The sequence below is a fragment of the Mus caroli genome, chromosome 11 (assembly GCF_900094665.2).
Source record: "Mus caroli chromosome 11, CAROLI_EIJ_v1.1, whole genome shotgun sequence".
NCBI classification, from domain to species: domain Eukaryota; kingdom Metazoa; phylum Chordata; class Mammalia; order Rodentia; family Muridae; genus Mus; species Mus caroli.
In genome coordinates, this window is record NC_034580.1 from 71833944 (window position 1) to 71848272 (window position 14329).

The following is a 14329-nucleotide window of genomic DNA, read 5'->3' on the forward strand; positions in this document are numbered from 1 at the left end:
AACAGCTAATATTCATGATAAGGGACAAAATACCAAGTTGTTAGTGCAAACGGAAGGACCAGGGACTAGAAGAGTCCAGGAGCATCTTTTGAAGGGAATGAATATTACTTTAGTCAGAAGGACAGTTGTGAGTGTGGCCTTGGCAGTCTCGGGTTGGAATCCTGACCCTAACATTTGCTGGTTTTGTGCAAATGTTCTGGGAAAATTGCATTCTTGGGTCAAGAGGTTAATTGTTACGGAGCATGGTAGCGCACATAACTAACCCCGGTGCTTAGGAGCTAGGAGTGTCATAAATTCCAGTGTGGCTCACTAGGGCTATGGAGAAAGACTCTGTCTGAAAGAGAACAGAAATATGATTGTCAGGCTTAGTTGTGATTGAATAAATATCTGTGAAGTTTATAATAGTGTCTAGAAGTTATTCCATACATGTTTCTGTCCTGTATGTAGTAGTCGTAGCAGTAGTCCTCCTCTTTATCTGTCTGTCTGTCTGCAGTTCTAAACATCAAACCAGGACTCTGCACACTTGAGGCACAGTAGAGCTATCTGTAAGGGAAATAATGTATGCATGCTTTTTCCACACATGCCTGGGATATCTTAGGAGGATGAGGCAGGAGCGTGTAGAAGGAAACGAGGAGACCTTGTTTACTTGTTCTTGATAGTCTCCATGTCTGCAGCAAGTGGGCACGCTTGAATCTGTAGTAATTTCAAGAACTGCCCATGATGGACTAGAGAGATGTTGCAGTGCTCGGAAGCACTTGCTGCTATTGCAGAGGATATGGGTTTAAATCTCAGCACCTACACTGCAGCGAACAACCATACGCAATTCCAGTTCCAGGGGAATCCAACATTTTGTTCTTGTTTCCTTGGGTACACAGGTTCACAAGTGGTACACAGACATACATGCTAGTGAGATACCCAAACACATAAGATAAACATTTTAAAAGAATTCTCTGATTGGAGAACAGCTTTGCAAATATGACCCAAGAGAGACTCTCAAAAAAGAATGACTTTGCTCAGTTAGGACCACCTGAGAATGGAAAATCCATTTGTCTTTCTGTTAAAGTGACACATCTCTCCCCTCTAGGGAAGTTTTTTTTTTCCCCTCTGATATCTATATCTATATCATTATAGTTTTTTTCATTGCCATAAAAAAGTTAAAACTAAAAGAATTTATTCAGACTTGTTTAATTAAAAACTAGGAGTGTACCATTACAGCTGGGGTGACTCACTTGGGACTTTATTTTAAATGCCTAATTGGAAGAAAGTTCATAAGATCATTGTAGAGCAAAGTACAAAAACAACTGCATTCTTTACCTCCAGAAGGTCCAACCTGCATTCATTAAAGATGGTGTGGAAAATCATCAGGCCACTGCAAGCATGCCAGCTTCTCTTAGTGGTTTTATCTTTGCCACAGGGGAGAACAAGTAAGTTAATATTGTCTATGACCTCTCTTTAGATTAAAAAAATTAAATAAGTAAATTAAAATAATGATCTATAGATGTTGGAAACAACTTTAAGTTACAGTTTGGAATGGCTACCCAATACAATGAATGGTTTAGGTTATAAGAGTCAGAAAACATTTTAAACAGTGGAGGGGTGGGGTAAAACCTGTTTATGGCTCTGATTTATATAAGACAGGATGGAGTGTGCTATTCTTCTGAGACTGTATCAGAATTTTCACACTTTTAAATGTATTTTAGTACCAATTTCAAGTGAGATAATCTTCTGTGTATTTGAACATGTCACTTACAGGAAAATATTGTCCACATTTTTATCTGTATCCCTGCCTCAAAGTAGCTTCTCTCCTCTCTCAGGTTTTAAAATGCTTCTTCATGATAAAAAAACAAAAAACAAAAAACAAATTAGTCAGAAGACTGAAGGTGTGGCTTGTTTGTAGAGCAAAGTGCTTAATTAGCTTAAAGGCTCCAGGTTCAATCTGAAACACCAGGAAAGGAAGCAAGGGGACTGACTGGGTTGTAAGGATGCTTGCTCTGCAAGAATGAGAATTAGCATTTTCATCCTGCATTGTAAAAGCAGGGCATGGCTACGTGTACTTGTGGCCCCAGCACTGAGGTGTGGAGACTGGTGGAGCCTGAGCACTTACTGGCCAGCAGAGCTTAGATAGAAAGCTTCTGGTTCAGTGTGAGACTCTGCTCAAGGCTATAATGCACAAAGAACGGGGGAGGACACCTGAAGCCCTCCTCTGGCCCTAGAATGTGTGTGTATGTTTCCAGGCACTGTCTGTCACACTTACTGTCATATTAGAAACTATATTGATGCATCTTTTGGAAGCTGACCTAGCTGCAGCTGGACCTCTAACTTTTGTTACCTGCTTCTGAACCAGGAATATAAAAGCTGGAATTCAGGCATTTCTTACTATGCAATGAAAAAAAAATCACTAAAAATCAGAGCAAAGCACAGAAACAAAAACATGCAAACTGTGGTGGTGAATGCCTCTCATCCCAGCACTCAGGAGGCAAAGGCAGGGGGCATTTCTGTGACTTCAAGGCCAGCTTGGTCTAACTCCAGGACAACCAGGGCTACATAGTGAGATCCTGCCTCAAGAAAACAAACACCATCCTGATTGTGCACCCCACAAAACCTTGTCTATCTCATGGGTCATAGCCATTTAAACATATTTAAATTTTACTGTATTGTTTAAATTTTACTGTATTGTCCTTTTTTGTTTTGTTTTGTTTTTTTGTTTTTCAAGACAGGGTTTCTCTGTATAGCCCTGGCTGTCCTGGAACTCACTTTGTAGACCAGGCGGGCCTCGAACTCAGAAATCCACCTGCCTCTGCCTCCCGAGTGCTGGGATCAAAGGCATGCGCCACCACGCCTGGCTGTATTGTCCATTTTTAAAACATGAGGAATGCAAGAACAAATTTGTCCATATTCCTATTATCTAGCAAGAAAAGTATTTTTAAGTCAGGTTTTTTGTTGTTGTTGTTGTTTTGGTTTTTTGTTTTTTTCGAGACAGGGTTTTCCTGTATAGCCCTGGCTGTCCTGGAACTCACTTTGTAGACAAGGCTGGCCTTGAACTCAGAAATCCTCCTGCCTCTGACTCCCAAGTACTGGGATTAAAGGCACGCACCACCACCGCCTGGCTTAAGTCAGTTTTTGTCCCTATACATATTCAATTTCAATGCTTGTGATAATTATTAGAGATGGCATTTATATTCTACCTTTGGACTTATGTATTAATATTTTTCCATTTTGCTAGACTTTTTCAAGTCCTTGCTTTCCTGCTCTACCCATCTCCCTCAGCAAGCACGCCAAGTTTGGTATCTCTCCACTTTAACCCCATGTCTACCAGTTCTAGTCTATATAAATATTTGATATCTTCCCAAGACTTTTCTTCTTGAACAACCCATATAGTTTTCCATCAGACTATTCTGAGATTATTTTACATACAGTTTCTAACTTGGTTATCAAACTTCACTGTACATTTGAACCACCTAGGGTTCAAATGCTCCAGTGCCTAGGCTACAGTTCTGTCAACCAAACAGATGGCCTGGGTATGAGTCTAGCATCAAGATGTAAAAGATCTCTGGGTGAGCAAAATTTGGAGGCCACAATTTTTAGTATTTTTCTCAGTTTAGCTAATAATACATTATGTCCTGCTCTCACACCTGACTTCCCAGCACTTGGCAAGCTGAGGCAGAAGTGTCTTCGGTCTGAGAACAATTCACCAACCAAACAAACAGAATAGGTTGTGTATTTAATCTCCTTGTAAAACTATATAGATTGATTAAATTATTTTTAATTGTTGAGAGTGTCTTCGATGGCCTTGATGTATCCTAATTCATTTAAGCAATCCCCTGTGGATGGACATCTTGGTTAGATATCTGCCTGTCTTAACAGTTTTTTCCCTATATCCTCAGGCTCTGTTTTAACTGTGAATGGTAGAACTGAGAACTATATTCTGGACACTCAACGTGGTGTCCAAGCATCTCTGGAATGTGCTGTTCAAAACCACACCAGGGATGAAGAACTTCTCTGGTACAGAGAAGATGGAATAGTAGATCTGAAAAATGGAAACAAAATCAACATCAGTTCTGTCTGTGTCTCTCCCATCAACGAAAGTGACAATGGAGTCCGCTTCAGCTGCAAACTCCAGCGCGATCAGACGGTGTCCGTCACAGTAGTGCTGAATGTTACCTGTGAGTGAAGGGGGAAGAAAATGCCAATCAGCCTTGGATGTCTGCCTTTGAAATTCTATGCCTGCCCTCCCACATATGGGCTCATATTGCCCAGGCTAGCTTCATACTCACGGGCTCAAGTGATTGTCCTGACTCTGTCTTTCAAAGGCAGTCACTGTGTCTAGCCTATTCATTTTTTTTTTTTTTCCTGAGACAGGGTTTCTCTGTATAGCCCTGGCTGTCCTGGAACTCACTTTGTAAACCAGGCTGGCCTCGAACTCAGAAATCCGCCTGTCTCTGCCTCCCGAGTGACCTATTCATTTCTTGAATTAAAAATGAGGATTCTTAATTCTTCTTTGTGAAACGTGCCTGCCCATGCCTTTTAGCTGTGTTCCTATTTCCTCATTAATTTGTATCAGCAGCAGGGCCTGGTTGTACAAGGCTATATAAGTCTAGCACTAATGTGGAGCCTGAGGCAGAAGGATTGTCAGTTATAGGCCAGCCTGGGCTACACATTGAGACCTTATCTCAAAGACAGCAATAATAACAAAACAGCAGGCATTCCGGAAGTAGGCTGGATGTCAAAGAGAATGTTTTAGCTTTACTTGAGTTGCACTGATTTTCTTAAAGGGCAGTGTTCCTGCGTAGAGGACTTGCTTAAACAATCATTAACATTAAATAGTTAAAATAAAGGACAATTAGTAGGATCTTTTCACAAATGGAACTATTGTACTTGGCAGTTCTGTTTTCTGTTCCAGCAGCTTCCTGTGTATCTCAATTACTACATAACATGCCTGTCAGATATGGATACAGAATTCAAGCTCATTCCAAAGAGCAACCAAATGTCATTTTTTTCTGAGAAAGTTATAAATAACACAGCCTACTCAGGGTCTAAATATTCAGTATGCAGATGATACAAGCCTCATTTCCCTTCTTCTTCCGGTCTACCTCCTTCCTTAACTGCCCACTCTTGAACCATTTTATTCATTTCCTGGGCCTCTTCCAATAAATACAAGGGGCATAGACAAGAACAGAAACCTGGCTTGGCCATTTTTCCTCCTAGATGTGAGAAGAAGGGCTTGGTGGATGGTGAGGGTTGGAATTGTTTGGTGAGGATGTATGTGTCTGACCATCCATGAGCTACAGCTGTTCTCTCTGTAACCAGAGGCAGGAGGATTCACTAAGCCTCCAATAGAGGCAAGAGTCACCACAGTTGGATGGTGTCCAGAAGCACGGCATTCGTTTGTTTGTTTGTTTGTTTGTTTGTTTGTTTGTTTTTCGAGACAGGGTTTCTCTGTGTAGCCCTGGCTGTCCTGGAACTCACTTTGTAGACCAGACTGGCCTCAAACTCAGAAATCTGCCTGCCTCTGCCTCCGGAGTGCCGGGCTTAAAGGCGTGTGTCACCATGCCCTGCTGGCATTCTTTGTAAGAGGGCCACTGAGCCAATGTAAATATGTGGCCTTGGCAAATGCAGTCAGGCAAAATGTGAAGCTTGAGGGTGTGCGTAGCTTTCCAAATCGCCACCGCATTTGTAATAGTAGTTAATTAGCACGATATTTGCAATGGTAGTTAGCATGTTTGTAATGGTTGTTAGCACAATGGCCTCTGTAATGGTAGTTGGCATGACTTTGTAAAGGTATTAATTAGTAGGACAGCAGATTCGCTTCTTTACACAAACGGTCTCAATTTTCACAGCAAAGTATTACTATCCAACTTTTTGTTTCTTTGTTTGTTCAGAGGAAACTGAAACTTTAACAGTTAAATAGATGTCTGAAAGTCACAGTAAATGACATAACAGGAATTAGTGCTAAATCTCATGCCTGTCTTTAGTGTTGTGCTGTTTTAGCCTACCCTTGTACAAATTGGGTTATTACATTGTTCAGAAAACAAGGACTGCTTTTGATTTTTATTTATTTATTTATTTATTTTTTGAGACAGGGTTTCTCTGTGTAGCCCTGGCTGTCCTGGAACTCACTTTGTAGACCAGGCTGGCCTCGAACTTAGAAATCCACCTGCCTCTGCCTCCCAAATGCTGGGATTAAAGGCGTGTGCTACTATCCCAGTTATTATTATATGTATTATGTTCCTCATCATAAACAGCTTCTGGTATATCTTTTTTTTAAGGAAAAACATAAGTTATTTGATTTTATTATTATACATATATGAGTGTTTTAGCCTCATGCATATTTGTGCACTCTGTGTGTGCCTGGTATTCACAGAAGCTGGAAGAAGGCACCAGATCCCCTGTAGCTGGAGTTATAGACAGTTGTGAGCTGCCATGGAGGCAACAGGAATTGGATTTGGGATCTCCAGAAGAGCAGCTAGTGCCCCTAATTGCTGAACCTCCCCCGCCCTTCATGGTCTATCTTTACTACCTTTAAAGTGCTCTGAAGAGAGAAGTTGAATGTTTGCCATTTACTCTCAAGGCCCTAGATCCTAGCTGTGTACACAGTAAACAATAGGCATTGTGTGTGTGTGTGTGTGTGTGTGTGTGTGTGTAAGGGGTGAATTACGCCCCTGAGAGAGATGGAAGGAAGAACTTGAATTGCTGACAATGGACTCACTACTGCGTGCCCCTAACGAATCTTGACTGCTTGACTCTTACAGTTCCTCCTCTTCTAAGTGGAAATGACTTCCAAACTGTGGAGGAAAACAGCGATGTAAGTTTGGTTTGCAACGTGAAATCCAACCCTCAAGCGCAAATGATGTGGTATAAAAACAATAGCGCCTTGGTTTTAGAGAAAGGCCGTCACCAAATCCAACAGACAAGGGAGTCTTTTCAGTTGTCCATCACCAAAGTCAAGAAATCTGACAACGGGACCTACAGCTGTATTGCCAGCTCATCTCTGAAAATGGAGACCATGGACTTCCACCTGCTTGTTAAAGGTAACTCTCTTCAAGTAATTGCACAGTGTGATGCATAAGTCAGGAGACAGGCTCTGTAAATGTCATCAGTGACAAGTGATGGGACTGTTATGATTTATAGTGAAGATTCCCATTGGGAAATCATCCCCATCTAAGAACATTTTCTTGAGGAATTCTGTCTGAGTCAGGCTTGATGCCAGAAGCCTTTAATCTCAGCAATACTGAAATCTAGAGCAGGAAGATTATGAGTTCAAGTCCTGCCTGGGTAACTTAGTGAGACCATGTCTCAGAAAAACAAACAAACAAGCAAGCAAACAAACAAACAAACAAGAAGAGCTGGAGGCTGGGGCTAGGGCTCTATGGGGAGGGTGCTTTCCTTGTATGCAGGTCTGTGTTTGATCCTGGGCACTGCTCAGCAGAAGAGTACCTGCTTTTAAAGGGGGAAATATATATATATATATTTTTTTTTTTCTAAGCCAGGAATGGTAGACCCACACTTTTAATCCCAGCACTTGAGAGGTAGAGGCAGGCTGATCTCTGTGAGTTCAAGGCCAGCCTGGTCTACAAAGCAATTTCTAGGCTAGCCAGGGCTACACAGTGAGACCTTGTCTTCAGAAAGAGAGAGAGAGAAAGAGATTAGAAGAATCATGTCTACTCCATATAGACGACTGGCTTCGAGCCAAGATCTTGTACCAATACAGAAAGCAATTCTGGTTCAGCTTTTTTGGGGGAAGAGACTTATACAAATTTCCTCCAGCACTGATGTATGCAGGAACTAGCTGTGAAGTTCGTAGTCTTTTCCGTGGATGGGGAAGATGGCGAATCAGAGCCTTCTCCCTTGGCATTCTGTGCTTGCTATACACTCAAGTTTATCATTCTGTGATAAGGAGAACCAGGGAGGTTTGGAGTGTTCTCCTTAGACTTCTTTTCCTTTCTAAAGATTTCTTCAGTTTGCTGTGTATGAGGGTTTGCCTGAATATATGTATGTGCACCCTATGCACGCGCCTCCTTGGATTTTTTTACTTAGACAAAGAGGAAATTGGAATGCTTGATGCTGCAAAGGCCCACTGCTCCTTTGCACACATTTGGTCTTGGGCACGTACTCAGACAAGCTGAGGCTCCTGCCTCCGGCTGGAACATTACTCACTCACCCATTGCCCTTCTTGCCATCTCCCAGGAAACAAACCAACCTCCTGCCTGCTTGTCTGGGCTGCTGTCACCAGAGCATGGCCTTATTTTCCCCCCACACCAGGGAGCCTGGGATACAAACACAGTAGATGGTGGGGAGGGAGAGTGACTGTTGGTTGACTGCCCTGTCACTGTGGTTACTGAGCTGTTTATTAACTTGTCCTACAGAGCAATGACAGTATGCCTTGGAGCTTGAAAAAGCAAAAACAAAAACCTAAAACAAAACAAAAAGAAAAACCCCAGCCCCATGTCCAAAGGGCAGAAGCAATGGAAGGAATACCACGTCGAAGCTTGTGGCTTTTTAAAATCTTCCCCAGAGTCTTAATAACTTGGTGGGGTAAAAACCTCATGTGGTGCCATCTTAATTAGCAATGAGACCATACTTGGAGACTGGGTGATTATAGCATCTCTCTTGGTTAGGGGAAAAAAAGAGCATAATTGCTCTATAAGCACATTTTCTAAAAATCACACAGCTTGTATGGCAATCAGCAAATTGCTTTTTAGGTGGGCAGAAACTTGTTTGGGGTGGAATTCTGCCAAACTAGCCTGTTTTCTTATTTCTTTTTTGCTCTGTTACTTCCCAGGCTGTCAACAGCTTGCCTTTCTAGCACACGTGGTCCGCTGCTGGCACTCAGTAGCACTTGATGCCAAATTTTCCACAGGCTCTCCCTGGCTTCACAGCTCAGTGGGGGGGTGTTTCTAAAAGGCTTGGAAATGCTGAAAATGACGGGAAGCGCCTGGCCACCATAAGATTCAGCGCACATGTTAGAAATTATTTTATCATAATGGTCTGGAGGAGGGGACACCGAGTCTGGTCACAGATTGGAACACCAAGGGAAGGAATGCAGGAGGTTACACGTGTCTCCCAACAGGAACTTGTAATGCAAAGTGAGCCAGTAGGTCAGTAAGCTTGATTTGTAGAAGGCAAGCTGTCACGTGTGGCTTCCTGACTTCCAGTTTGGTAAAAGATATTCCGATCTGTGACTGTGATCTGATTTCTACCCCTAATCACCTGGCCTTTTGCTTCCTGATAAATTTCTTTGGTGTATAAGTAGAGCGGTCTCCAGTAAGGTAATGACCTCAGTATATCCCAGAGTTGATTAATACAAAGCCAGAGCTCTCCAAGACGACTCATCAGGCACACATCTATGGAATGGTTGGCACCATGAGAATAATTGGGGAGGGGGAACAGCTAAGAGTGTGCAGGAGTGAAGGATGCTTTGGAGCTAGGGTGTAGCTCAGTGGTAGAATTTCTGCTTGGTATGTGTTAGGCCCTGGGTTCTATCCCTAGCACTCCTACACACAAAAAAACTGAGGGATGTTTAATTTATTTACTTATCCCGCCCACCCCAAATATCCTGAGCAGGAGCCAAAAGCAAACAAATAAACTTTGTGTTATGGGCATCAGGATACAGATCAGTGGACTTCATTTCCAAGCAGGCACGGTGACTATAGTTCCCATCACTGTCCTGGTGGAACTCTTTGCCAAAGTTGGGAAGACTGGAGTCCTACTTCCTTACAGATGGTGTGCAGCCAGGCTCTTAAGCAGTACATGACCCCATCACATATCTAGGTCAAGAATCATGCCAGGCAGTGGTGGCACACGCCTTTAATCCTAGCACTTGGGAGGCAGAGGCAGGAGGATGTCTGAGTTCGAGACCAGCCAGGGCTACACAGAGAAACCCTGTCTCAAAAAACCAAAACCAAACCAAACAAACAAACAAAGAAGTTGAGAACCAATGTTCTAAGTGTCTTACCTGCCTGGGGCATTAACATAGTACAGACTACTGTTGGTGCTGCTCTTCAGACCCACTCATGTCTCCTGTCTTTCTTAGTCTGGGGAGCCCTTTTCACCTTTGTCTTCTTGCTCTCCCATCCCTCTTCTCTCTCTTTCCACTTCTGAGACTCCTCCTAAAAACTTTTGTGCTTTTAAGAAGGCATTGACTTCAGTTTGCTTCTGCTCTCTGTGTGGCAGGAAAGAGGGGGAGAGGTGGGTAGAGAAGCAAACAAGCAAGCTAGCTCTGGGCAGTGCTGCTGCATGCCTTTAGATCGTCCAATCTCTGCGAGTTTGAGGCCAGCTTGGTCTACAGGGTGAGTTCTAGGAGAACTAGGGCTTACACGGAGAAACCCTGTCTGGGGGTGGGGATGGGGTTGGAAAAACACAATAAAGAAAGCACAAAATGGCTGAACAGTCACTTTGAGTGAGGTACTCAAATTTCAGAAACTCCTTTCACAAAGGAATGGGTTCAAAATCTGCATTTGTCATTTAACTCTGTGATTTTGGATAAGTAGCCTAACCTGTCAAAATCCCCATTATGCCTTATCTTTTAGGGTTGTTTGGAGGATTTAACTAAAAGGGTGATATATGCAAAGTGCACATGCTTGGTTCATGTTAGAAACACAGCAATATGAAGTATTAGAAGTTGACTGCTTTCTCTGCATTTGCCTTCCCAACAGACAAAGTTTTTGTCATGCCGGCAGAGCCCATCATTGCTGCTTGTATCGTGGTCTTCCTGACGCTGGCTTTTGCCCTGTTTTCTAGGAGGAAAAGAATAATGAAGGTACCTGAGTATTTTGAGATACTAGGGCACAAGTCATCTAAGAGGCTGGCTCTATGCTCAGTGATAGACTGCACGCCTCTCAAGTACAAGGCTCTAGCATTCATCCTGTATGTCGCTTTATAAAGGAGAGAGATGCATATGAACAAAGCCTGAGTAGAAATACAGGAGCTTTAGAGTTGGTTTTCCTTCCTTTTAAATCTCTCCTGCCAGGTGAGACAGTGCACACTTGTTTTCCAGTGCTGGGGACATAGAAGCAGGAAGATCTTGAGTTTAAGTCCAACCAGGGCTGCATAGTCAAATCTTCTTTGAAAAACAAAAACCCCAATCAATAACTTTCTCTTTTATCGTTGCTATGGCACCCTTGGTGCAATAAATAAACACAGAGAGGAACAGACGTCTGCATGCTCTCCTCTTGGATACAGCCACATGCTCTGCTGTGGCCGACTGGAGTTTGAGTTGTCCAATGGTTGACATCATTGTGTACTGTGTCTCAGAATGTGTGCATGCTTAGGCTAATGGCTCGCATTTGACTCTGTGAGATCACTGGGGCCAAAGAGGGCACATGACAGAAAACCTCTAAACAGAGCCAGAATGCCCTAGGCTGAACTCATCAGCCAGAGAGCTGCCTTCTCCATGCAACAGTAACTAGATCTGATTTGGGGCAACAATGTTTCCCAAGAAGAAACTTGTCCCACCCTCTATTCCAGTCCAAAACATTTTTCCAGAGAAAGAAAGAATGGGAGGGAGGGAGGAAGAAGAGGAAGGAAGGAGGAGAGAGAGAGAAAGGAGGAAAAGGAGGGGAAGGAGGAGGAGGAGGGAGGGAGGGGAAGAGGGAGAAGGAGGGAGAGGGAAAAGAAGAGAACAAATTGGACAGAGAAGATTGTTTAGTAGGTAAGGGCACTTGTGGCCAAGCCTGAGGACCTGAGTTCAAATCCTGGAGCCCATATAAGGAAAAAAATGGACACCTGCAAGTTGTCTTCTGTCCTCAACACATAGACTAAGTCATGACACTCCTCCACCATGTACATACACACACACACACACACACACACACACACACACACACACACACACACACACTGATTTATCTCTATATCTATCTATCTATCTATCTATCTATCTATCTATCTATCTATCTATCTGTATATATAACCTGTGAGCCCTAGAAACATTCTGATTAAGACTTATATCTTCTCAAAGTTCAATCAAGATCTATCCACACGATCAAAGAAAATGAACTGAGCCCACACAGAAGGCTGCACTGTAGCTCCACAGCACCCAAAGCCACGCTGATGCATTCAAAATGCTCACAAGTACCCTGTGCTTGCCTTTTAGCTCTGTGTGAAAAAGAATGACCCGAATTCAGAAACAGCTCTGTAAGTGCTCTCTGGCAGAGATAGCAGTAGGGGGTGGGGACTGGGGGGTTGGGGGTGGGGTTGGGGGTGGGAGTGGGAGGATCCGTTCCTTAAGCAATGAGCCACAGAGAATGCCTATCCCAGGCAATCCCCTTCAGAGATGGGAGGCCCTGGAGAGGGGTTCAGAGGAGAACACAGTGGAGAGAATCCTGCCTCCACTTTAGAGGAAGAGTCGGGAAGGTTTTCAGAGCAGGGGAGACCTTGGGGCTTTCTGCCTATTCTCTAAGCAGGTTTAGCCAGGGCTTGCACAACTGCATTGCCACACAAGCGACTGAGGGAGCTTGTCCTGGTAGGAGCCAAGGCTGTACCGCATTCCCACAGCAAGCCCTGCATCCTGTGTGCTGCTTCCTCTGCACAGCGTTCCTTTAGCCAGCACATGGCAAGTAGGTCCTGTAGAGCAAACAGAGGCCTGCTGCTGTAGAGAATGGATTTTGTGTTGAATTTCTTTTTGTTGCTACAATCATTATTTGAATTAATTTCTTGATTCATTTCAGATAAAACAAACAAACAAAAAAAGCGGAGCTGCCACCTAACACGGGAAGAGTTTTGCATCAAGACCATCTCAATTTGTATAATGTCATCTGTATTTATTGCCATTTTTAAATTCACTCCTGTCAAATTGTCAGAGGTTGTGAAGAAGTATTTAGTTAATTACTAAACAGTTGTTATGACCAATTTGATCTACTTATGGATCTGTGTAATGGGTAAGGGTTCAGAATAGAAAGATTTGGGTAAGGTCACTCCCGAAGTATGTTAATTATTTTTCAATTTATTCCTAATAGATCGGTAACCACTTACTATTTGACTTCTAGTTTTCTACATGGGAGATTAACCGACATTTGGATGCTCTAAATCAGTGCAGTAGGTGAGACTCGAAGCAGAGACCAACATAGAACGGTGATGTTTCTAAGATGCCAGGGAGCCTGTAAAGATGCAAACTGTCTCTTGAGTTCAGTGTCATCTCATTAATGTTTTGGGACTAAAGGAGGGAAGACCTAATCTCAGAATGTAAGACATTCCTTCAAGTGGAATAAATTTTGTACCATGAAGATTTTAGTATATGTCCTCGTTTTTCTTATCTCCACACAGCTGACACTGTCATAAAGCTGATGTGTGGTGTGGAACATGTGTGCAAAGGGCACGGACTGGGGCTGGATAGCTGGACGGTGGTGCCTCCCTCAGTATCCGGAATCATTTGCATAGCTCTATCTGTGTGCCCGATGAGTCAGCATGTACTCACGCCATAGTATCAACCTCAAACTGCAGCACACTTACTGTTCAGCGATGACTCCCTCCACTTCCAGTCTTTCCTTCCTGTTTATATATATATATATAAAAGAATTTATGCTTCTCTCTCTCCTACAACTGAGATAAATCCAGCAAGAGACAGCACTGCCCAGAAACATCTTTAAGATCTCTCCAACAATCCACCTCTAACTTGAAAGAAATTTCTTTTCTGGTTTGTTTCTTGGTGTTTTGAAATATTTGGAATTAAATCTGGTGTACTTTACATCCTAGACAAGAGACTCCGCCTCTCCCCTCTTCAGAATGTGTCTAATGCAATAAATAGGCTAGAAAAGGGAGTGGGAGAGGGGGCTGGGGGCGGGGTGGAGGATGATCTGGCTTCACGCAGGATTTCTCCCAGAATCTGGAAGCCCTGATGAGACGCTACAAGGACAAAGTATGACTATGGATAAATCGGATGCTTAGACCATTAAGTAGAAGCCTAGAATGTATAAAGACAAAATAGGTAGTTCTGGTCTTGATTGCGCTGTCTGGGGCAACTCTTTCTCCTCCCCTTCCCCAATCCTGGGCATTTGGAAAACAAGGAGGCTGGATTGGGAGAGCTTTAGAGCATTTACATTATTTTGACAATCCCGATTCCCACAAGCTTTAGGTAAATGTAGGAAACAGCTGACAAGGACTGAAAGGTAATGCCTTCGCCCCACCTAGCAAAATTATGAATCATGCTATGTTCTAGAACATAAAACAATTCCCTGAGAATTGCAGGTCATCAGGAGAGCGTTTCTTCACCCATATATAATTCAGTGGCCTTGTACACTGGCACAAAGACCACTGCGTGCGCATGAACAGCAGCATCATAAATGACGCTGCAGTCAGAGACATTGTTTCACTGCAGAGAAAACAGTCAGTAGTA

General features: G+C 43.1%; 1 protein-coding gene across 1 annotated transcript; it reads left to right on the forward strand.

Annotated features, from left to right (window-relative positions):
- Positions 1-1301: 1301 nt before the first annotated feature.
- Positions 1302-13112, forward strand: Tmigd1 (transmembrane and immunoglobulin domain containing 1). The gene is made up of 6 exons (XM_021178391.2): positions 1302-1424; positions 3885-4163; positions 6750-7028; positions 10653-10756; positions 12092-12132; positions 12666-13112. The coding sequence occupies exons 1-6, from the start codon at positions 1346-1348 to the stop codon at positions 12667-12669; spliced, it is 786 nt and encodes a 261-aa protein (XP_021034050.1). The 5' UTR covers positions 1302-1345; the 3' UTR covers positions 12670-13112.
- The last annotated feature ends 1217 nt before the right edge of the window (positions 13113-14329 follow it).

Excerpts from the sequence above, each read along its gene's own strand:
- Tmigd1 (XM_021178391.2), top strand. The coding sequence starts at position 1,346 with ATGGTGTGGAAAATCATCAGGCCACTGCAAGCATGCCAGCTTCTCTTA. Across the intron at positions 4,164-6,749 it reads AGTAGTGCTGAATGTTACCT|TTCCTCCTCTTCTAAGTGGA; the intron begins GTGAGTGAAGGG and ends TGACTCTTACAG. Across the intron at positions 10,757-12,091 it reads GGAGGAAAAGAATAATGAAG|CTCTGTGTGAAAAAGAATGA; the intron begins GTACCTGAGTAT and ends CTTGCCTTTTAG.